This window comes from Pelophylax lessonae, assembly GCF_965119305.1.
Source record: "Pelophylax lessonae genome assembly, chromosome: 3".
Classification (NCBI taxonomy): Eukaryota; Metazoa; Chordata; class Amphibia; order Anura; family Ranidae; genus Pelophylax; species Pelophylax lessonae.
Genome location: NC_138770.1, coordinates 469,069,034 through 469,095,157, shown reverse-complemented (window position 1 = coordinate 469,095,157; position 26,124 = coordinate 469,069,034). Strand labels below are relative to the sequence as shown.

At 40.2% G+C, this 26,124-nt stretch overlaps 1 protein-coding gene across 3 annotated transcripts; it reads left to right on the top strand.

The window, feature by feature from the left end:
- The first annotated feature begins 228 nt into the window (after positions 1 to 228).
- Positions 229 to 24,039, top strand: ZBTB18 (zinc finger and BTB domain containing 18). Of its 3 annotated transcripts, none has more exons than XM_082251822.1 (2): positions 229 to 269; positions 21,997 to 24,039. In XM_082251822.1, the coding sequence occupies exon 2, from the start codon at positions 22,011 to 22,013 to the stop codon at positions 23,574 to 23,576; it is 1,566 nt and encodes a 521-aa protein (XP_082107948.1). In that variant the 5' UTR covers positions 229 to 269; positions 21,997 to 22,010; the 3' UTR covers positions 23,577 to 24,039. The 3 variants fall into 3 exon arrangements, with proteins under 3 accessions (XP_082107948.1, XP_082107947.1, XP_082107946.1); XM_082251821.1 differs by lacking the exon at positions 229 to 269 and adding an exon at positions 337 to 400; XM_082251820.1 differs by lacking the exon at positions 229 to 269 and adding an exon at positions 20,266 to 20,589.
- Positions 24,040 to 26,124: the final 2,085 nt, after the last annotated feature.

Genomic DNA, 26,124 nt, shown 5'->3' with positions numbered 1-26,124 from the left:
AACAACTAATTGTAGTGACACTCCCCGCCCCTAGCCCGTGAACTCTCGCGCATGCGCAGTGGCCGGCCTGATGCTGCCATCCTTCCCAGCTTTCTTCGGTGGTTACCTTCTCTGGCACCTGGCCCACCTAGAGCGCGCCAGACTGATGTGTGCTGCCAGTGTCGCCCCGGGGCTCAGCACTGGGGACACCTTCCTGATACAGGACTGAGCCGGCAGGACACGGAGGAGAGGAGCGGTCACTGGACGAGCAGTGACCGGGATTCTTCAGAGTAAGAGCCGAGGGTAATGGAGGGGTGACTGTGTGACTGTGTGTGGCGGGCAGCGTCAAGGACAAGGTGTCCATAGGAGACTAGAGAGGACGAGTATGGGGATTGGAATAGAGGAGTCCAGTGCATGGCAGGTGAGCTGACACTCGCCTATTGATTTCTCTGATCCCCGGACAATCTGTCTGTCTGTCTGCTCGCCCCCCTCCCTCCAGTTCAGAGGAGCTTTGTGAAGTTTAGCCCAGGCACATCATGAGTATGCCCAGGGATCAGCAGCAGCTGTGCGCAGTCACCAATCAGCGGCTAGCTTCAGCTCCTTCAGTTAAGCGTTGAAAATGAAAGCTAGAAGCTGATTGGTTGCTGGGTACAGCTGCCCCAGAGCCTTACCCACTAAATCAGATGGGACGTGCCAGCCCGGCTGTGACTGTTACTTTCTAAGGAAATTCCTTTAACAATCTGAAGAGGTATAATAGGAGTTATTGAGTGTGTCAATGCAAATCTGGGAGAATAGGAATGCTGGGCTTTCCTCAATCATTCCTTATCAAGTGTTCAGATCAGCTTTTCTCAACCTTTTCAACACAGAGGAACCCTTGAAATAAACTTCTGGTCTTGGGAACCCCTGCTAAAAATCTATAACTCATGATACATTAGTGTGACAGTCGGTGGGCAGAATGCTCCTTACTCGTGTTATCATTGGGAAGAATTACCCCCTTACAGAGAGCTAAAAGGAACAATGGTGTCATTGGGAACTTATCGGAGAGACAGAGATTGTTTTTAAGGAAGCCCTAGCAGCCTCAGGAGGAACCCTGGTTCAGATTTTAGTAATCGTGGGATTGATATATGGGAACGCAGGGATCCTCCAGAGGTTCATTGAGCAATTTCTGCCACACAGATGAGTAACCGCTCTGACTCCAACCATTGTTCTCTGTAAGCTCCTGAGAGTAATGTACATTAGGTGATTTTGAGCCTTTTTTACATGTTATTAGGAGGGGCAGGATCAGTCATTTTTGGCTCCATAGGCTTTTATTATGGGATCACCTGAAAAATGCACATAACTCGCTTTTTCACGCGCTCCCATTGAAATAAAAAAAAAAAAAAGTCCCATTTTGCTTCAAAAGGAACTCCTGTACCTTTCTGAGCTTCAGGTGTAGAATTTAGCATAGGCATTTTGAGCTTTGATCTACAAAAACAGTCTGGTGTGAAGGGGTTTATCCAATGGACCTCCGATGTACAGCGCATACTTGCCAATGACCTCCGATGTACGGAGCATTCTTGCCCATGACTTCTGATGTACGGAGCATTCTTGCCCATGACTTCTGATGTACGGAGCATTCTTGCCAATGACCTCCGATGTACGGAGCATTCTTGTCAGTGACCTCCGATGTACGGAGCATTCTTGCCCATGATTTCTGATGTATGGAGCATTCTTGTCAGTGACCTCCGATGTACGGAGCATTCTTGTCAGTGACCTTCGATGTATGGAGAATTCTTGCCAGTGACCTCCGATGTACGGAGCATTCTTGTCAGTGACCTCCGATGTACGGAGCATTCTTGTCAGTGACCTCCGATGTACGGAGCATTCTTTTTAGTGACCTCCGATGTACGGAGCATTCTTGTCAGTGACCTCCGATGTACGGAGCATTCTTGCCAATGACCTTCGATGTACGGAGTATTCTTGCCAATGACCATCTCACTAATGTTCTGTGAGCTGTAGATATAGTAATTATTAGCAAGGGTTCCATGGGACTGGAAAGTTATTTCAAGAGTTCCTCCGTATTGAAAAGGTTGAGAAAGATGTGGATCCTGGTCTCTGCTAATTGCCCACCCAGTGTGTATATTAATGTCCTTCTGTGTTTGGTATATTTTTTTTCTACACATATTTATTTATTTACCTTTTGTAGTGATGATAAATATTTTTGTGTGCTTGTGATTGCAAAGTTTAAAGACTGCAGGCTTCTTTCATAATTTGGCACAAGTTATAAAAGTGCTGCCCCTACAGCATCCTTATCGTTTTGGAAATCGTTTTTTTATTGTCTTCATATACAGTATAGACTTAGTCATGCTCTGAAAGCTTCTCTTGGGAAGAATGTGCCAAACTGATTCAAGCGTACAGTTTTGGAAATATTTGTTCAATCGTTCTTCAAAAAAACGATCTCTCAGTGATTTTACAGAATTAGAAATTCAAAGGCCCTGCGTTAGAATTTTCAATAAAGTTTTGTGTGGTTGGAGTGTATGGCCAAGTAATGATGGGGATCCAGTTATGTGGCACAGTCTTCAGCAGGGCATCAGGAATGCATTCCGAGCATCTTTTTTAACGCCTGTTTGTGGAATTTGTTATGGCGAGCAGTGCACACAGCATAACAGAATAAATCCATCACAATAATGCAGCAGCAATAGATGCATTTATTCACATATACGTCTTTGATGGTGCAGGTTCTATGTGTTTATTGTGAAGAGCTGCCAAAAAATGTCCACTGTTAGTAAGGCTACATTCACACCAGCGATTAAGGCCAGTGAGAATTGTAGCGGCCGGAATCTTCTGACTCCTGCTGCGGTTCTCAGCAGTTAGGTTGCGGCCGCCGGTCCTGTTCACTATAACGAATGTAACGGCTGCTGCATCTTTTAACTGCTTTCTGTACAACCAGTGAGTATCTACCATGATCGCTGCTGGATGCACACACATTGTGCTATTTTATAGCAGTTCAAGCTTTCCTACCTGCATCTTGCAGTGTAAAAATGTTCTTGTGTTTCATCTAAAAAAAAAAAAAAAAAAAAAAAAAACGTGCTCTCCATTTTTTTAGCCAGGCCAGGCGGGAATCTAAAGTAGTCGAGTGGTCAAAAAAAAATCAAAATTAGGAAAAATGGAAATTTTCTCAAATGTTTTCAATAAAAATACACACACAAGCATGATATGCTTTCTAAATTTCTGATGAAATGTGAAAGAAGAATTTCGTTAACACAGTTTATTTTAAATTACCTTGTTTGTTGGTTTATCAACAAGAAACTTAAATGTCCAGCAAATCCAGCATTATTCGGCTGTTATCTGCTGCTAACCAGGTCCCAACCACCATCTGTTCTTCCGACGTCATCAGGAGATGGCTGTCTCTTTTCTTCTTCTTGCAGTTGGTCCCCTATTAATGCACATGTGCCGCACTTCATGTGTCCAGCTGCAGGAACCAGGAAGAGACAGCTGTCTCCCTGATGATGCACTGCATCGGATACACAGATTTGTCCTAAAGCCTCCTGGGATGCATGATACAAGTAGGCGAGAAATCAATTCTCATTAAATAAATAAAATACATTTTTGGAGGCAAGTGTGAGAATGGGATTCATAGTGTGGAAAGTGAGTGACATGGACGAAGGTCCACTTTAATAAGTACCAAATATATCTAGATTTATAATGCACATTTTAAAGCTATATTATGTAAGTAAGCAACAGGTGGACCCGATCAGACCACCCATTGTTCTCTATGGGGCGGCCAATGTCAGCTTACATGTGTCCACTGGCATCCGATCCACTAAAGACAGACAGATAGGGATACATCTGTCAATCGGTTCCGATGACAATTAGATGGAAACAGGCATGCAGTCTATTTCCATCCGACCGTCCCATAAAGGAAAGCGGGCAAGGCAGTTCCCAGCTGAGCAGGCTGATCCGCTTGGACAGATTCCGCCCCATTGCAAAAGGAGCCTTAATAACAAATGAAAGCAGTAAAATAGATCCCCTGCAGCCAGGAACAATAAAACCCCATCCAAGAATAATAGATCCATCCCAGCAACAATAGACCTTTCAGCAGCCACCATTATTAGTTTTCTCTACCAGCAACAACTGACCCCTCAGCAACATAAGATCCCCTCCCAGCAACAATAGACCCCCCTGCAACAATAAGCCATCAATAGATCCATCAGCAGCCTGCATTGATACACCTTCTAATGCACTATAAATAAATTGCCTTTATATACATTCAGTTCTGAAGAGGCCTTCAGCTTTCTTGCTGAAAATATGCCCTGACCTATTATATACCTATTAGATATATCTCTATCTATCTCTCTCTCTCTCCATTATATATTATATGTGTGTATATATATATATATATATATATATATATATATATATATATATATATATATAATGGAGAGAGATATATATATATATATATATATATATATATATATATATATAATAGGTGTTTACGTATGTGCAAAGGGTATGATAGCAGGTATATATATATATATATATATATAATGGAGAGAGAGAGATAGAGATTATATATATATCTAATAGGTGTTTACGTATGTGCAAAGGGTATGATAGCAGGTATGTGTGCAGGAGAGGGTTGGGGAGGACATGATAGTGAGCACTGAGCAGTATGTGCTGGAGAGGTGTGGAGGATAAGACAATGGCCAGTATGTCAAATCAATCTATAGAACCAGCAGCTCAAGCTATAGGCAAAAATTGACTTTTCTTGTAAAAAGATAGATAAGACTCTGCCACCCAAGCCATTGTCATTAACCATTTATTGTAAAGGGTGGGCTCAATGAGTGACAGAAAGCATAGGGAAGGCCAAGCTCAGCTATTACAGGTAGTGTCAACATTTTCATATAACTATTTCTACATCTTTATCCTTGGATCTGCTGATCATTTTAACATAAAATTTTCCCTGGAGGTAGTCTCATGCTTTTTCAAGCTTATCCAAGTGTGTGACATAATTACTGTTAGAAAGCACTAGGTGATTTAACTCTCAGAAATTAAAAAACCTGTAATAGTTGGAGCAAACAATTACAGTAATAATGGCTTGTGTGTTAAATCCAAACAACTGATATACATATATAAAACTGGTAGCCTGTTATCTAAAGAGCTCAAACACGAGGCACTATAAAAAATATTTGTTTTAACCTGGAGCTTCTCGTTTCTGCATCAGGTTTGTACTTGTATATGTATAGCCGTGTCCAGAAGTTTTGAGAGTCTAGAGAAATCCTGACTTTAATGTCGGGATCCAGCCTAGCTGCTAAGAGCCTGAGTCAACTGCTCCAGCCCCCTGCACAGCCAAGGGCTCCAGCGAGAGCTGGAATAGCAGAGCCCAGATCAGTGACTGGAAGACTGAGAACTGAAGTGATCAGTGGTTTTGATCACTCAGTTCTCAATCCTAGAGGTGGTGGGGTACAGATGCAGTATCGGATCAATGCTGCTTCAAACTAGGGGAGTACGTGGGTGTTTTTCATAATCTGCACTTTTTTTTGAAGTATGCATCGAAAAAGAAAGGTCCCTATTTGTACCTGCATTCTGTGTACCACGTTTATCACAACAGACAACAGTGCATCATTATGCCCCGTACACACGTGCAGATTATCTGAAGACTTTAGTCTGCAGACTTACCAAAACCATATAATATGAGGTCAAACCTAAACACTTTCAATTTGTATGCAATCCGGCAGGCCCTTGCACTACATAGAAAAGGTAAGTCTGCAGACAAAAGTCTTCAGATAATCTGCACGTGTGTACGGGGCATTAGTCCCAGGGCTTTTTTTCTCAGAAAATTGGTGCAGGAACTCAACCATGACCACCACCCCCCCCTCCCCCAATTGGTCAAAATGTCACTAAGTTTAGAGTTCAGTGGTGTGCTACATGCAGAGTTTGGGAGTGTGCTATGTACATAGTGCAGAGTTCAGGGGTGCACTACACCAGAGTTCATCCTTCTTCCACAGCTACTTTGTTCTGCATCCCCCATCCACATCTCACTTTTACCCCTCTTCTTCTCTAGTATTTTCCCTCACACTGTCTGTGGCTTAGCCTCTCTCACTTGAAGAGAGATCATCCAGTGGGGGTGTCAGCATCTGCATTGCACCCCAGGCATCGGCATCTCCTTTGTCCCCATACTGCACTCGGAAAACACAGGAACTCCTAGCTCTGTGTTTATGAGTGATAGTGGTGAGAAGGGAGAAGAGGGCCTGAGCCAAAGGTGGTGGAACGGAGTTCCACCAAGTTCCAGCTGAAAAAAAAGCCCTGATTAGTCCAAATTAAAAACCATTTTGATGGCAAAATAGAATAGGATCTTTCTTATTGATTAATGGTAATTTTCCTTTTTTCAAACATTTGCCTAACCTGGGAGTCTGCGAAAAGTAATGAACTTGGCCTGCTTCTTTAGGCTGTGGCGTTCCCTTGAAGGCAGTGCAGGAACATATCACAACAATAATTGAAGCAAAGTACTTCTTTTTTGAGCCGTTTGGCACAATGCACTTATTGGGCAATATTTGGCAGGCTTCAAGTTGTGCCAAATGCTCCATTTTTACTGTTTGTGCATACAGAGCCTTTAAAATTGGTACATATTTCATATCTCTATGCATTGCTGTGTGTTATGGTGTCGTCATGCTAACTACAGCTTACTGTTTTGTAATGTATCTTATTTTAAATGAGAACTGCATGAAGTGTACATATTTGTGCAGTTTTCAATGCAGACAGTTTTAGAGTGGTTACCACAAATTCAATCAATTGTGCGATTTAGTTCTTCTGGAGGCATCCTTTCTTCAGTTTGTGTTTTGCTTACTACTTCCAGGACATGGACTCAGGACTAGTATGCGGTAAAAGAATCAGGGGATGATTATCCCCATGAGAGCCTAATCACACAGGTGTTTTGCTGCTGGCCTTATGATAAACTGATTAACAAGGAGGCATCCCTTGGCAAACACCAGCAATCTCCTTTAACTGTTAAGGGATAACAAGTCTTCCATAGTAACCAGATGGTCACAAGCCTGGTGCACAGAAAAGAAATGGTCCAGATCCAGATCATATTCTTTGCACTGTAAAAATGACCCGCAGAATCATCAGTGTAACCTTACAAGCCTTCCATGAATGTTAGAATGTAGATGAAGTTCCCAAACCTTACCTTACATTGAAAGGGGGCACGCTGGCCTCTGCATTGAAAGGGGGCACGCTGGCCTCTGCATTGAAAGGGGGCACGCTGGTCACTGCATTGAAAGGGGGCACGCTGGTCACTGCATTGAAAGGGGGCACGCTGGTCACTGCATTGAAAGGGGGCACGCTGGTCACTGCATTGAAAGGGGACACGCTGGTCACTGCATTGAAAGGGGGCACGCTGGTCACTGCATTGAAAGGGGACACGCTGGTCACTGCATTGAAAGGGGACACGCTGGTCACTGCATTGAAAGGGGGCACGCTGGTCACTGCATTGAAAGGGGGCACGCTGGTCACTGCATTGAAAGGGGGCACGCTGGTCACTGCATTGAAAGGGGGCACGCTGGTCACTGCATTGAAAGGGGGCACGCTGGTCACTGTGCATTGAAAGGGTCACGCTGGTCTCTCTGCATTGAAAGGGGGCACGCTGTGGTCACTCTGCATTGAAGGGGGCACACTATACCTTGATTACTGAAGGCCCTTTCACACTTTTGTGACCTCAAAGTCACGCAATTTTTTACCACGTTTTTTGCCGCAAAGCAATGCCTATTACATTTTTCTGTTCACCCCCGAAAAATTTTGAGCACCAGCCGTCACTGCTCCTCTCCCAGCTTTTATGCAGCTGAGAACAGCGGGAATGTGATCACTTAAAAAAAAAAAAAAGTATATATAATGTTTTGTATAGCTACACAAAAATGTTTTGCCTTTCATTTCTATTTTAAACTGAATGGGTTGTTTTACAAGGTGATCATTTACACTTTAACTATGTAAGGCAGGCCATGTATTATACATTTGTTTTCGTTCGGCCAGAGCTATTATCTTCTGTCGGTGGGGAAGGCTCCCAGCTGGCAGAACCCAAGAGCACTGTGGAAGTGATTCCTCCATACATATTGAATTTGTGGATGGTGAAATCGGCACATTTTTTTTTTTTTCATTCAACCTGCCAGCAGAATATAATGATCAGTGTTATGAACGGATAAATACTCGCGCCTAGGTAGTGTATTATAAGGTGGGAAGCAGCAAGTATCAAGTGCACTATATGGAATAGTGATCTACAAGTATGAAAAACAATAAATTACTGCGCTACCCTAAGTGAAAAAATTGTATCTATAAATAAATAAACATACAAATTTCAATAAGGTGCACGTGCAAACGTATAAACAGTATTGATGTAAAGTGCTTAAATATCATATATGCTGATGTATAGTAAAAAAATTATTATTATGAATAAATATAGTAAATTCAATAAAACCAATAAATATCAACAGAAGTGCACGTGCAAACGTGTGAAACAATAGTGACAATATAAAGTGCTTGAATGCCGTATCAATTATTCAAATAAATACATATTGGATGTATACAGTATCTGATAGTGACAGTCCATTAAGTGAAGACAAAAAAGTGCAAGTTGTGCAGAAAAAGTCTCTTAAGTGGAATTGGAATCGTGCGTGGTGAGCTCCGGTGACTCTTCGTTACACCACTCTGTGCCAAAGGTAAGATAACACACTTACCAGAAGGTGTGGATTCCTATGGCGAATCCACACCTTCTTCCGAAGACGTCACATCTCTGACGAAACGCGTCAAGTTGGTATGCACGTTGCCTCGCTTTGAGCTACTAGCTGGACCGCACGCTGAATTCCCGCTTCCGGGTACGGCGCACACAGCAAAGGGAGCCAGCGTCCTGTCACACAAGCCGCGAGGCGAGACAGGAGCTCTTTAGCTGTGGCTTTTACCGGTTGACCACATCTGTGGTCCTGTTTTTTGCTGTGACACCCACGGTTTATCAAATTTGGAGTGTTTGAAATTTTTATGCTGCAGTGTTTTTTATGGGTTTTATGGACATTTTAATGGATGGTTTCTTATGAAGATTGCTGTGATTGTTTGAGCATGAATAAAGGTCAAAACCTTTTCACACTATGAGGAGCCTCTCTTTTTTTCTTCTACCCTGAGCTAGACATATGCCGGTTTTCGGTAATTCGATATATCGCGGTATTGCATAGCCACGGTATTGTTATTGTGGCATTTTTAAAATACCGAGTTTCTCTGTCAAGTCTGCCTGACTTGTGAATTGATACATTTCAGTGAGCTGGATGACTCATTCACTCACACAGCTAATGCCTTTCAGCATTAAGTCTCCTAACTATAAACAAAAATGTTTACATTGTATCTTTTCCTTACCTCTGCCAGGGAGAAAGGAAGTTTAACCTCTTAAAGACTGGATCTTTTTCTGACACTTGTTGCATGCAAGTTAAAATCAGTTTTTTTTTTGCTAGAAAAGTACTTAGAACCCCCAAACATTTTATATATTTTTTTAGCAGAGACCCTACAGAATAAAATGGCGATTGTTGTAATATTTTATGTCACACTGTATTTGCGCAGCAGTCTTTCAAACGCAATGATTAGACTTTAATGAATAAAAAAAAAAAAAAAAAACATAACAGTAAAGTTATCCCAATTTTTTTTTTTGTTACACAGAGAATCGTGAGAGAATCGTGATCTTTATTCCAAACTAAAAAATCGTGATTCTCATTTTGGCCAGAATCGTGCAGCTCTAATATATATATATATATACACACACACACACACACACACACACACACACACACACACACACACACACACACACACGCATAGCAGCCCACATTACATTATTATATAGCCATCAAGCAGTGTCTGGCCTACCTGGTGATGACTGGTCCTGGCGCTCTGATCCGATGGCCTGGTCTTTAAAGGGGCAAATCCTTGCGATCCAGAAGTGGTTAAACCTGCAGGAGGACCGGTGTTTTTATCTATTAATGACTTTACTATTGCTTTAGGCCTGGTTCACATGTATGCGGGTTGGTGGTTCACATGTATGCGGGTTGGCGGTTCACATGTATGCGGGTTGGCGGCCCACATTTGCACAGGCATAGCAGCCCATTGATTTGAACGGGCTGCTATGCCCTCATTTTCCGCAGAAAAAAGGTGCATGCAGCATTTTTTTAAAATTCAGTGGTCTTGAAATCCATCCTGCTTTTGCACCATGCGACTAACCTGCAGTTCCTGCTCTGGCAAGCTTTCTTCATTTTTTGTATACGTGGGCACGGCTTTTAAAAACAGTTTGCGTGTGCAGCAACGGCAGGTAAGTCGCATGGTGCAAAAGAAGGATGGATTTCATGGCCACTGCATTTTTTTAAATTCTGCATGCACCTTTTTTCAGCTGAAAACGCAGGCATAGCAGCTCAAGCCCATTCACATCAATGGGCTGCTATGCCTGTGCAAATGTGGGCCCCCAACCCGCATACATGTGAACCAGGCCTAAAGCAATAGTAAAGTCATTAATAGATAAAAACACCGGTCCTCCTGCAGGTTTAACCAATTAATGACTTTACTATTGCTTTAGGCCTGGTTCACATGTATGCGGGTTGGTGGTTCACATGTATGCGGGTTGGGGGCCCACATTTGCACAGGCATAGCAGCCCATTGATGTGAATGGGCTTGAGCTGCTATGCCTGCGTTTTCAGCTGAAAAAAGGTGCATGCAGAATTTAAAAAAATGCAGTGGCCATGAAATCCATCCTTCTTTTGCACCATGCGACTTACCTGCCGTTGCTGCACACGCAAACTGTTTTTAAATGCCGTGCCCACGTATACAAAAAATGCAGAAAGCTTGCCAGAGCAGGAACTGCAGGTTAGTCGCATGGTGCAAAAGCAGGATGGATTTCAAGGCCACTGAATTTTAAAAAAATGCTGCATGCACCTTTTTTCTGCGGAAAATGAGGGCATAGCAGCCCGTTCAAATCAATGGGCTGCTATGCCTGTGCAAATGTGGGCCGCCAACCCGCATACATGTGAACCGCCAACCCGCATATATGTGAACCGCCAACCCGCATACATGTGAACCACCAACCCGCATACATGTGAACCAGGCCTAAAGCAATAGTAAAGTAATTTATAAACAACACCTCCTTCAGGTTTAACCACTTCTTGACCACAAGGATTTGCCCTCTTAATGACCAGGCCATCGGATCGGAGCCGAGCGCCAGGACCAGTTATCACCAGTTAGGCCAGACACTGCTTGATGACCTATTTTAGGCCTGGTTCACAGAGTCTGTACTGACTGACTATATAATAATGTGCATAAGTGAACCAAAGCCCCTAAATTCAGCAATGAAATTGAAGTGAGGTGGAAATTTAATAATAGAATACCGTGATAATACCGTATACCGTGGCAAAACCTTAATCAATTAATCGCAGCATGAAAATCTGATACCGTCACAAGCCTACCCTGAGCGCATATCTACATCCATACAAAGCCTGTCCACCCATACAAAGGAGCAGCAGTACAAGCGCATTAGATTCTTATTGGCGTACGCCATAGGAATCCACACCTTCTGGTAAGTGTGTTATCTTACCTTTGGCACAGAGCGGTGTAACGAAGGGTCACCGGAGCTCACCACGCACGATTCCAATTCCACTTAAGAGACTTTTTCTGCACAACTTGCACTTTTTTGTCTTCGCTTAACGGACTGTCACTATCAGATACTGTATACATCCAATATGTATTTATTTGAATAATTGATACGGCATTCAAGCACTTTATATTGTCACTATTGTTTCACACGTTTGCACTTGCACTTCTGTTGATATGTATTGGTTTTATTGAATTTACTATATTTATTCATATTAATAATTTTTTTACTATACATCAGCATATATGATATTTAAGCACTTTATATCAATACTGTTTATACGTTTGCACGTGCACCTTATTGAAATTTGTATGGTTATTTATTTATAGATACAATTTTTTCACTTAGGGTAGCGCAGTAATTTATTGTTTTTCATACAATGATCAGTGTTGCCAGCTATAGTCGGCAGCACTGATCAGGCATAAAAAAAGGCTGGTTTTACAGAAATTCTATTTAGAGATTGATTTCTGTACTTCCAGCCTTCCCGTAGATGGATCAAAATTTGGCTGATTCAACAGGGAATGGCCAAATTTCAATCCATCTATGGCTGACTTAAAGTGATTGTAAACGATCACCTTGTAAAACAACCCATTCAGTTTAAAATTCAGTTGAAAAAAGACACTTTTCCATCCAGTTACACGTTTTATCTGAACCCTTATTTGTTCAAGAGGAAAGCAGAAATCATTGCAAAGCTTGGTCCAGTTTGATCCAAAGGAAATAGTTCTTTCCTGATCCCTAAAGGCAATCTGATAACTTGCTGTGTTAACAGTTTAAAATATTGTTTTGTTATAAATATTACAAACCATTCATCTAAACAAGATTTTTAACACACTGATACATTTTTACTTGCTTTTACTTACTTGTTTCTAATTGCCTTCTTTAGGGCTCTTTCACACGGGCGATCCGATCAGATCCGCCTGTCAGTTATTTAGGCGGATCTGATCGGATCCTCCCTGCAGCTCTATGGGGCAGCGGATGTCAACGGAGACACCTCCGCTGACACCCGCTGCCATCCGTATCCGATCCTGTCCGTGAAATCTGGACAGATGGAAACCATATTTTTCCATCCGTTCAGGGATCGGATCGGATGAGAGCGGACAGACGGTCCGCTCTCATCCGATCCCCCATAGAGAGCAGCGGGAGCTGTGACACCTCCCTCTCCGCGTTGCAAGCGGAGACGGAGCTGTCACCCGCCGATTCCCTGCAGAGCATCACGGATCCGCCTACAGAGGCGGACCGTGTAAAAGAGCCCTTAGGGGAATATTCATGCTAGATGTGGTAGGACTGACTTGGACAGCTATTCCAGTGCAATCCCACCACATGACAAGGCAAAAGTGTCCCTTTAGCCTTAAAGGTCCCTTTCACACCAATGCATTGGGGTGGTATGTGCAGAAAAAAGTATCACATGCAGTAGTTTTTTTCAGTGTAGCACAGTGTCAGGAAATTCACTGCCTCAATTTTGTTTTAAATCATCACTGCATTGGTCCAGTCAGACCACACCACACTCCAACTCCTGCATTGTAACGCTCCACGATTTATTAATTTTTTTTGTTCAATCCAGCAGGGTAAATTGAAAAAAAGTGGGTAGCTCCAGTCGGAGCCATTGTACTAACAATGGAATGTTAGTACAGCAATCTCTCCTGCTGTTCTATTGTGTTCTGACAGGGGGATGGCCCCCCTGCATTGGCTGAGAGCGCTGATCTGGAGCCAGTCAGCTGTTGGTTTTCCAGCATGCTCATCTGACAAACTGGCCGTTCGGCAGGCTTCTGTCAGACCAGCTGCCATACACACGGGTCAAATATTGGCCGGGTTTTATTGAGCCGACTGATGTCTCCAGACATTCGACCCTTGTATACTAATGCCCCGTACACACGTACCGATTGTCGGCCGAACGATCGGCCTGTCTTTTGTCCAGGGTCTGTTGAAAACTGCAAAAGACTGCACACGAATGTTGTCGGCCAACAACAGCCGACTGCAGAAGTGATGTCATGTGATGGTTAACTTTCCTTGTCTTTTTTCTTCTCTGAGCATGCCCAGTCTTGCTAATCTGCTGTCTGTCGGCCAAAATCTGTACTGACTGGCAAACAATCGGCCGTTCTGGTGTTGGCCAACAAAAATTTTAATGCCTGCACGACAGATTCTGTTCGGCCGAAAATGCGCTGTCGGAAGCATCATATTTACGGCCGACAATCGGTACGTGTGTACGGGGCTTAAGCTTAAGTCTGTCTAACTACCCTAATTACAAACTGCTTGGAGCTTTTTAAAGATGTATAGTGTATGTGTATCATAACATTATGACATTGATTATCTTGTTATGTTGGCATCCGAAAGTGGGTGGGTAAATTAGGCAGCCAGAGTACATGTCCCTGAAGTTGATATGTTGAAAGCAGAAAATATGAGCATCGGCAAAAACTGCAGCTCATGTGGAATGTTTCTGGACTGTGGTGATCAGGACTTACCAAAAGTGGTCCAAGGAAGGAAAACTGATGGGTAGGCGACAGGGTCATGGACGGCCAAAGCTCATTGATGCAAAGGCTGGCCTGTGTAGTCCAATCCAGTGGAAGAGCTACTCTAGCTCAAACTGATGAAAAAGTTGAAATCGAAAGGGGCATCGCAGTTTGTTGCATATGGAGCTGAGTGCTCTTAGATCAGTCAGGGCGCCCAAGCTGACCCATGTCCACAGCCAAAAACACCTACAATGGGCAGATGTGCATCAGAACTGGACCATGGAACAATGTAAGAAGGTGGTCTGATCTGATGGAATTCAAGAATGGTTTGAGGAACACCACAACAAGCAATAGATGTTGACTTGGCCTCCAAATTCTTCAGATCTCAATCCAATTGGGGCATCTGTGGGATGTCCTGGAAAAAATAAGTCTGATCCATGGAGGGCCCACCTCCTAATTTACAGAACTTAAAGGATTTGCTACTGACGGCTTGGTGCCATGCCTCAACAGGTTTTTGTGGGTTGTTATATTAAAATATGCATTTTTCCAAAAGCCATACATGTTAATTTCTTTTTTTTCTAAGTGTGGACAGTGAAGCTCCTTCCACAAAGAATACCCCCCCCCCCCCCAATCTAATTACACCATAAAATAAAAAGTTACATTGCCTAAATACTCAACTAAATCCACAGGCCTGTGGCTGGGTCTTGCATCATTTTGCTTCTTCACTGTGGAGTTGAGTGTCCCCCTTTGGGTGCCCATATCATTGCAGGTTATGTAGACATTTCTCATGTGGGTCCATTGCTAGGACAGCTGCAGTGGATCACCAGTCTTTACTCCTTATAGGAGGCCATGGTGGGTTGATGATATTAGACTCAGTTAAGTAAAACAGTTCTTAGGAAGATCTTTTTTTATTATTAATGAGTGGGAGCTAGGTGAATGGGATGATTCCCAGTCTTGCCAAGAAATGGGCTTTAAAGTGGACTTTTACCTAATTTCATTAAAAGATTTGCTATGTTATAGGTAACATTTTATAAATGCTCATTTTATTTAGGCAGTACCCTAAAAATGTACCCTTTGTCATAAAATCCTCATGAAAATTAGCAGTGTACCGGTATGTGAGAATGTCTAGGCACTCCTGTGCCTTCAACCTCATAGCTGTAGAAGGAATCTGTGACACTGCTGCCTCCGATTGCTAATCTCAGAGTTTTTAGTGACTAATACTATGCACAACTGTTCTGCTCACTGTTCTTTTACGAGGCTCTGTCTCCCATAGTAAGGGAAAAATGAGTCAGTAATAGGTAAAAGATGAGCTGCAAAGAGACCACAGGCAATGCTGGTGGCAAGTCCTTTGCCCTCTGCTTCCAGAGTCCAAGTCCCATTTTAACTGAACCTATTTAACCCCCCACTCTGAGAACTGTTTTGATGTGTTAATAAAGGCACTTTTCCACTGCAAGTACGGCTAGTACTGGCTCGGCTCTACTCGGCCCTGCTTGGCCCGGTTTGCTTTTCCACTGCGGTACCGCATGGTATAGTGTCGGAACGGTTCGGTACGGTACGGTATAGGTTTGCTTTTCCACTAAAGTAGTACTAAAGTTAAGTGGGTGGGATAACAACGGGGTGGGTGTGATTCTCTGACCAATCAGTGGCTAGTAGTGACTGCATGCAAAGGATTGTGGGATATGGTACCAGTTTGGTACCTGTTGGAACCACAATCGAGTAGGTACTGTTTTTTCAGAGCCGTACCGTACCGTACCGTTCGGTTCCATGCAGTGGAAAAGCAAACCTATACCATACCGTACCGAACCATTCCGACCCTATACCATGCGGTACCGCAGTGGAAAAGCACAAAAGCGTGCCGAGCCGGTACGGTTCTATGCAGTGGAAAAGCGCCATATGATGCTCAGTAGTGTTTCCAGGGCAGATTTGAAAATTAGAATGGCCAACTGTTGATTTTCATTGACAACTGCAATTCTTTATGTTTATTTTCTATGATTTCTTTTTTTTTTTTTTTTTAGGTCCTTTAAACCCAGCCATAAGCATTACATTTTTTCTTGTTCAGCCTGCGCATCTCCCACTGCAGCCTATTGTATTTTAAAAGTTTTCACCCTGATTGGCTGCAGTCACTGTTCAACCAAATTTTGCTGCCCAACTCCTGTCATTCCTTAAACAAAGCTCATTGAGCAGGGTGGTGTTGGCTGAGCCACCCAAGCCTGGAATATCTGTTAGCTTGTGAAGGGATTCATATTGGCAGTGTTAGTTCATTTGTAACACCATTTTTTTGGGGTTTAGTGACTGTACTGTAAACCTCAACTAGTTTACATCCCTGTAAACTGCCTGTATAAATAGAGCTCAATCTGAATACAGGTACATTTTTTATTTAAACACTTTTGGGCTGATTAAGGAGGGTTCCCTGTAATTTTCCCATTATGTGCAGATGAAATAAACAAGAATTTGCTTTTCACATGAATAGATGATAAAAGTGAATATTCATACAATTTATTGTGTGAACATTGTCAGCTCCTTTTGAAAGTAAGCCTATGTGTATTACCAGATACAGTGATGTTACATAGTTAGTCAGGTTGAAAAGACACAAGTCCCAGTTGTTGATCCTGTTATACGTCACTCTTTACACCTGTGGGATACCCTGAAGTTCAAATACAAGCTCCAATCACCCCATAACCCTCTGCTGTCATACTTGCATAATCCATCCTTTCCCCCTGCGTGGGAATCCCCTACCTCATTTCATCTGTGGTCGGCTGCTGGTCTTATCCAAGCCCACTCACTTATAGTATCCAATTCGATCAGACCGTTCCCAACCCTCTGTGAAGCCCATGGTTTACCGAGCTCCGAAATATTTCGGTACCTCCAGATCAAACATTTTCTAGCACAATGCACCCACACTGATTCTACCTTACCTAATCTCACATCCTTCGAACATGTCTGCTTACATGACCCGCACTCCCGGGGCCTTATCTCCCTTCTCTATTCCAGGCTCTCGGACTCCCCCAACCGGACTCTGCCCGCCTACGCCAATAAATGGGAACAAATGGGGTGGGCAACTACATGGCAGATGAGGTCTAATGTTGAAACATGTAAAGTAATGCACTTAGGTGCCAGAAACCAGAAAGCAAGCTACTCACTAGGGGGGGAACCTCTGGGTGAGTCCAGGATGGAAAAGGACCTGGGGTACTGGTAGACAACAGGCTTGGCAGCGGCATGCAATGCCAAGCCGCTGCAAGCAAAGCCAACAGAATACTGGGTTGTATAAAAAAGGGGATTCACTCCAGAAATAAAGAGATTATTCTCCCACTCTACAAGATTCTGGTCTGGCCACATCTGGAGTATGCTGTCCAGTTCTGGGCACCGGTCCTCAGGAAGGATGTGCTGGAACTGGAGAGAGTCCAGAGAAGGGCAACAAAAAAAATTAGGGGAATGGAGGATCTCCGCTATGAGGAAAGCCTACAAGCACTGAACCTATTCTCTCTGGAGAAGAGACGATTGAGGGGGGATATGATATCAATGTACAAATACTGTACTGGTGACCCTAGCATAAGGAACAAACTATTCAGAGAAAGGGAATACAATAAGACACGTGGCCACTCACTAAAACTAGAGGAAAGGCGGTTTAACCTTAAAATACGTAGGGGGTTCTTCACTGTAAGAGCAGTAAGGATGTGGAATTCTCTTCTACAAGCAGTCATATCAGCATGGAGCATCGATAGTTTCAAAAAACTATTAGATGGGCACCTAAAAGACCACAACATACAGGGGTATACACTGTACGGTTAACAGAAAACACACACACACATCATAGGTTGAACTGGGTGGACTGATGTCTTTTTTCAACCTCACAAACTATGTAACAATGCATATAAAAATACAACCGGCTGAATTTTCCTGCAGTACAACACACAGGACTCTGCATTTATGAAGGCGCATTACTGTACACTGCACATGTGCTTTGGGGTGCTATTCGCAGTGAATAGTAATGCAGCGCAGCAGAGCATGAAATGAGCATTACCATGCATTGAAGTAACACATGTCCTCACATGCACGTTACCACAACACAATGGTGCAAATGGGCCCCTGCCCTGGATTCACATCTGTGAATTGTGGTAATGAACACTAAAATGCATGTTTTCCCTTGCATTATTGCAGTGCATAATAACGAACAATGTGTATTGCAGTGCCATTTACCTTTCAAATGCACCACAATGAACATGCATTGCGGAACACCACAATACACAGATGGGAGCCATCTGAACATTGTGTGTTTCCAAAAAGTGAATGCCTGGTTTTTGGTGTGTTGTGGTGCATTGGAAGCCTCAAATTGAACTGACTGCCATTAAATGCTCGTTTTTGGTGTGGGGTGCTGCACATTAAAGTGTGTGTGTGTGTATATGAGGCCTTAAAGGTATGTTTATTGCATTGCTAAAATGTATTTTATGTTCATGACTGATTTAAAAGACTTCCTGTGTAGTTCAAAAATATGGTATGCAGAATTTCGCAGGCTACATATAGACATCTTTGTGAAGATGCTGTTCACTAAGAAAGCTGAAAACTGCAGGTCACAATTCAGTTTCCTAGCACATAAATACAGACGAGCTCTATGTACTAATTCACTGCAGTGCATGTGAAAACTGCAGGTCATCACTGGCTCGTGTTTGAGTGCCTTTTGTGCAACGCAGAAAGCCACCTTGCTGTTTGTTTTAAAGATATAGCATGTATTCTTTTTGAAATCTCGTTTGCATACCTCCCTTTTTTTTTTTTGTTTAGCAATGGAACGTATATTTTACCCCGTTCAGCTGTGCAGACTAAATTTTGGCTTTGATCTTTTTAATTTATCACGTAACAGGGCATATATTTATTTAGTAGCATTCTTTTGCATAAGGCTTCCTTACTCGATATGATCATGTATCTGCATTGGCATTTATCCCTCGGTGTTCAACACTCATCGCATGCTCAAACAGCATTTGGTAAAGGCTATTGAAAGAGGAATTCCCTATATTTCTTAGATTGTAAGCTCGAACGAGCAGGGTCCTCTGATTCCTTCTGTATTGTATTTGTACTGTCTACCCTCAAGTTTTGAAGCGCTGCGTAAACTGTCAGAACTACATAATAATAATAATAATATTTTTTTTTTTTTTTTTTGGCGGGGGGAGAGTTAATATGTGCTGGTTTTACTTATTATACACTTTTTATTTTTATCTTTTATTTGATTTCATCTTTCTGCATTTTATAATATAAAATACTAGCTCATAGTCCTGTACGATTTTGTTTTTCCTATACACATTTCAACTACCTGTATGTGCTTTAACCACGAGAGAATTTGCAGTTGATGACTTAATAGAAGAAAGGAAAAAAAAAAATGTTTTCAGATGAAACATTTATTTGAAGGTGATACTGTCTCCTATAAATTAAGCTGAGCCAAGTCCCATGGCAAGTTGTATTCCTTATTTTATGGCACAAGCAGATACACCATCTTAATGTCTAAACAGTATTTTTTTAACGTCTGTGTTGTTTAGACCCAAATTCATATGTAAACAGTATTTTATTACGTCTGTGTTTTTTAGACTATTGTAACACCAGCTATTTTGACCCAAATTAAAAAGCCAAGTCGCAATTCACTTCGCTAATATTTCGTGTTTGTTTATGTGGCTCTCACAGATGTGAGGCTTATGAACACAATAGAGATATGTGCACCTACTCTAAAAGGTTGCAGTGCTATTTCATCAGCCACATGCAGTAAGAACTTGATTTATTTATTTTTCTATGCACACTCATCACCAGTGCGCCCATTATTGTTGTCAGAGGAACACTGTACGTGAAGGAAGGGAACTATATATATTTACTTATAATAGTATAATATAAATTATGAACATTTATCTTATTTTTACAGGAAGAAATTGCAGGGAAAATAGGAATGTGAAAAAAAAAAATGGTTAGTCACGTGTCCTATACATTTTTTTTTTTTTTTAATATATTTTTAAGCAGCATGTTGTGGGAGTGCATACCTTCAATGCATAAAACCATCAAGAATGGTGTGAAGTTGTTAGAAAATTCCATAATTATAATAGTCCATATGTTAAGTTGGTATGTGAAGAAAGTTTAGAGAAGAGGAAACTTTGAAGTTTTTGTTTATACAAACTGAAGAAAAAAAGTTCTCCAAAGAAAAAGCTGGTGGCAGGAGTGTAGAGGAGCAGCATATGGCATTAAAAGGAGCACAGCTGGAGGTAGCATTTCCATCTGAACATGATGTCAGAGCAGCTGACAGCTTGCCATCCCTCAGCCTTTTATTCTAACACACAGCCAGGGAGTTAGTGTGTGCAGAGCTGTGTGGGGAAAAGGTATCTTATTCCTCTCTAACATCCTCTCCACTTTGCATCTGTTTGTCAGGTTTTTTTTTTTTTCTTTTTTTTTTTTTCGTTTTTAATTTCTTTCTTGAGCCGATCTCTACAGCCATCATACAGCACTTCTAAGGGGCAAGAGCATAATACAGGTCTATGTATAAAAAAGGTAGGACTTCTGGTAAAAAAACATAAATAAATTATTATTTTTTTTTTTACTTTTAATACTGTATTCCTAGTTTAAACTAAATTGTTTGTTTTAATTTTGAACAGTGTATGTTTAAACCTAATAGTTTTATTTGGTAGGGGGGAAACACAGATGGAAAATTAATATTAATATTTAGAACATATATGTTATGTATATTTTAAATAATCTAGTTGCTAGATCAGTCCTATGTAAAATGTTGGCATTTTTTTTAATATTTATGCTTGATTTATTGTATGTCACTCATGACAGTGCATGAAAATGTGTTTATTTAAAAAAAAAAAAAAAAGAAAACTTAAATTTTCACTTAAGCCATACACTTTTTACTGCATTCCTTGTAGCTCATTATTTTTATGTGATGTTTAATCTGTTTGTGAAAGTGTATCATTATTATGAGTCAGTCATTAATTTTGCTTAATAGTTTATATACAAAATTCTGAATATTTTTACATGTATATATGTGTACAGCTGAAACAGAACGGCCTGCAAAGAACATATATAGCATGCAGCAAAATTTAATTCAAGTATTTTGTTAACAATACCGTTTGTTTTTGTTTTTTTCCCCCTCCACATGTATCGCACTTTCATTTTGCATGTTAACAGGAATCGACACTTTCCTGGATGTACCTAACATGAATATTCTTTTTTTTTTTTTTTTCTTTGTTAATGCTTTGGACTGGTTTATCTACTAGCAAACTAATTTAGAACTTGTAGATTTGAGCAGCTTGAATTGGCCAGACAGCTGTAATCGCACTCCTCTATTCTTAATCTCTTTATCTGGGCAGCAGCTGCCATATGGCCACCGTCAGCTGGATCAGATGTTTATAAGCTTCCTTCTTCGTCCCTCTGTCCTTTCAGCCTGCTAATTTGATCACAGCTACCTTGTGAGCTGCCCTCCAATCTTTATTTTTAGCCCTCTTAAGGATTAGGATTGATGTGGGTTACGGGGCACTTAAAGTGATTGTAATTGTTAATCTTTATATTCTTTAGCGTGTTTTAAAACCAGAATATAACATTAAGTGTATATTTTAATATAAAGTTTTATAACTTGGTATTAAAAATTGCATTCAAACATGATTTTATGTCCCTGCTGTATATTTTCTTTCTTTTTTATGCTAGGGGCCCTTTCTTTTCAGAAGTATTGTCATCACTTGTGATGTTTAGAAAAGCAATTCTGTGTATCGTAGACATGCGTAAAAGCATTACCATATCTAGTTCTATGCAACATTTTAGGATTTCAGAACCTACCATAGATTGTTTATAGTCTATATAGCAGTTGTGCCAGAAGAGTGTATTGTGTTGTTTTGCATTAGTAAATATTACCACCTTTCTCTAATACTGTTGGTTTTTTTATGTTTGTTTTGATTTTAGGTTATGAAGACAGTATGGATTTTCCAGAACATAGCAGACATTTGCTACAGTGCTTGAGCGAGCAGAGAGATCAAGGATTTCTGTGCGATTGCACTGTCCTTGTAGGAGATGCCCATTTTCGAGCTCACAGGGCTGTATTGGCTTCATGCAGCATGTATTTCCACCTCTTTTACAAGGATCAGCTAGACAAAAGAGACATTGTTAATCTGAACAGTGACATTGTTACAGCTCCAGCCTTTGCTCTGCTGCTTGAATTCATGTATGAAGGAAAACTCCAGTTTAAAGATCTCCCCGTTGAAGATGTACTAGCGGCTGCCAGCTTTCTCCACATGTATGACATAGTAAAAGTGTGCAAAAAGAAACTGAAAGAAAAAGCTTCAACAGAGGCAGACAGCACAAAAAAGGAAGAAGATTATTCAAGTTGTTCAGATAAAGTGGAGAGCCTTTCAGATGGTAGTAGCCATATGGCAGGTGATCTAGTGAGTGATGATGATGATGGTGAAGCTGAAAAATTGAATATTCTGTCTGGTAAAAGTGACTTGACTGTGGAATCTGAGAGTATGTGGATACGAATGCCCTCGGATTCAACAAGCATAACACAGAATGGTGCAGATACTGAAACACACACAACAGCTGGAAAAACAGTACCTAGTCCTTGCAGCTCAGCTAGCTCATTATCAATGAGATCTAACACTTCCTTAAGGAACATAGCAGATTCAGACTGTGTCTTGGACCTTTCAGTGAGATCCAGTGTTTCAGGAACTGAGCCTTTAAGCAGCTCCTACCTTTCTTCGCCAGATACAATGAGAAGTAGTCTAGTTCAAATAAAAGTAGAAAAAGACGTTTCTTGTGATGAAAATGATATAGATACCAACGAGTATGATGTAGAGCACAGCACTGTGAAAGAAGGTATAAACACTGATGTAAGGACACAGTATGAGTCAGTCCACCTGGGTCCAGTAAGGGAAGATGCAGTATTAAGAGAGTTGGATCATGATGAAAAAGCAAGTGATGATGAGATGATGACTCCGGAGAATGAGAGAGTTCCAATGGAAGGTAACATGGACAACAGCCTACTTCCTTTTGTTTCAAACATACTAAATCCTGGTGGACAAATCTTCATGTGTCCGCTTTGCAATAAGGTTTTCCCAAGCCCTCATATTCTTCAAATCCATTTAAGCACACACTTCAGAGAACAAGATGGCATTCGTAATAAGCCCACCAACGATGTCCACGTTCCCACTTGTTCTCTGTGTGGTAAAACTTTTTCATGTATGTACACACTTAAACGTCATGAAAGAACTCATTCTGGAGAAAAGCCTTTCACTTGCACTCAGTGTGGGAAAAGTTTCCAGTACTCCCACAATTTGAGCCGGCATGCTGTAGTTCATACAAGGGAGAAGCCACATGCGTGTAAATGGTGTGAGCGAAGGTTCACACAGTCTGGAGACCTATATAGACACATCAGAAAATTTCACTGTGAACTGGTGAACTCTTTATCTGTTAAAAGTGAAGCACTAAGTCTGCCAGCGGTGAGAGATTGGACCTTAGAAGATAGTTCACAAGATCTTTGGAAGTAAAATAGAATGTGTATGCATTTGTGCATACACATTTTATAAACATATGTATATGCTTATACATGTAGTCACTTATGCACTGTCAAATTATTACATGACTGCCTCTCCCTCTGCTAAAATTAATTTACTTTGGATGTTACTGGTCTTCAAATATAAAATGAGCCATTTTTTTAAATAATTATAATGATTGTCTTGTTTATGTAAGTATCCAAAATGCTTTTACAAAACCTTTTTTCCCCAAAAATGCAGTTACTAAATATCAAAATTGCACGTTGCAAGATTTTCATGTTAAAATTATAAAACTGGCTAATGTGTTATGGGATTTCCTTTATTTTAATATTTATTATTTGGCAGGAAGACATTGGACTTTAATTAATTTACTGGTTAGGCATGTAGCACACTGTCAAGAAATGATGACCGTGTGATAGGTTTATCCATAAAATACTTTCCTAAAAGAAATTAAATTTACCTCCTTAAACATTAAAAATAAATAAAAGCTTCACGTATTTGCATCCAGTTTAGAAGTTTTAAACTGTTGCATAAAAGCAATTTTTTTTTTTTTTTACCAGTAAATGGTAAGGGATTAACAGCACATTTTTATGAGAGAGCCTAGTTTGATATATACATATATATATATAAAGATTGTGAATCTGAGGTTTTGAACTTCAAATTTAAATGTTTAACTTGTATAACTTGATGAGGTGATGTCATACAAATGCTGCTTTTATTTTAATATAACAAATGCATGGTTATGTTTTTTTTTTTTTTCCTTTGATTATTGACATTGCATATATGCAAGATAACTGAATATGTTTTCTTTGAAACAAGCTGTTACAATTGCAACTTGGTGGTCTTAATAAGACACCATGCACCGTGTTGTGTGGGTTGTTTTTTATTTTATTTGAAGGGTAGTCTCTCCACACTGTAAGTAATAAGTTGTTAGATTATTTTATCTGACACACCTTGCTTCCAGGAAAATATACCTGTTTACACAAATTTGAATGTGCAGTGCTTTTTCAATAGAGAAGATCTGTACATCAAAATGTAGCAGAACACTGATTTATGGCACTTTGTAAAACAAAACAATTATTTAATTAATTATGGTTGATTTATCTTAAAAAAAAAAAAAAAAAAAAAACACCTGAGTGAAGCTCTAGCTGAAATGTTGTAGAGGCATAGATTGGTTTATGTCCAAGCAGCTTGGTGCCTGGCCACTCAATACATTTATTAGCCAGCACTTAAGATGACAATATTCTCCTGCTACACAAATTTAGTTATAAAAATGTGTATTGGGAAAACTTACTGATAAAGAGTATTTATTTATTCTGAAGACTGATTTGTCTATTTATTTATTTAAAAGAATTCTCCAGTATTGTATAGCAGTTAATATAAGGGGCATTTTCCAAAATGGGAGGTGTATGCTGTATTTCGTTGTATTTCTTAAAAATGAAAAACATTCTGAAATAAATATGAAAGATGTGAATTTAATTAATGTATCATCGCTTAGATACTTTTGTAGTAACAATTTAATAAAATGACATTTGTTTAGAAAAGACAATCAATGGATAGGCAGATTTGTTTTGCTCTAGCATAATTTTAAAGCTTGCTCTGTGTTGAATACTAAATTTTAAGAATGACTGCTGTCTAGCTTTGACAATCATTGTGTGATTTATTTTCCAGGAAATGGGAGGGTAATTTATTATGCTGTTTTAAATTTTGTACTTTGTGTATGTTCAGTACATTTTTTTAATTTGTGTGCAAACTTCAATAAATTATATAAATTGACAAAATGGTCATATTATGTTTGCAATACTTTTAGCAAAATTTTAAACATGATCTTGTATACTCATTAATCCTATTGCTATTGTGTGATTTTGTAACTTTTAATGCAACATTATGGAAGTTACAGTATGATGGGTAGAATTTTGAATACGTATTTAATTTTAAAAATACCTTTACCTTAATAGGAAATTGTGAGGAAACAGAGTGCTTTTTATTTTTCTTGTAATGGCACCATATCTTTTTGAAATGTTGATTCCTCCATGACAAAGTGTGTTTTTTTTATTGTTTCTTTAGAAATACTTACAGATTTATGTATATAAGAAAAAGTCTGGATAGACAGTTTTTAAATGCAAAACTAATACTTTAGCCAAATTATTTTACATTAAACAGCAATCAAATAAGGTGTTTCAGTGCTGAAAGAAAACTGTCACTGTAAGTATTAAATATATTATAAAACACTAACCTGATTATAGCCCATTATACATATTTTGGAAGTACACTTTTCCCTATAAGTTCAGACCTAAAATCAAAATTGTGTCATTTAAATAAACAAAATGTAAAAAACAAATGACATTACAGTAATCATACTAAAATTCCCCCTGAAGTGTGTTTTACATACCTTTTTTAATAACGTATATTTTGTCCCTGTGTGTGTATATATACATTTTTTCTGAAAGTAATTTTGTTTAAATACTTTAATTATAGCAAAAATACTGCATACTTTCTGTCCCCTCAAAGTTTACAACAACAATTTTATTAAGCAGTGTTC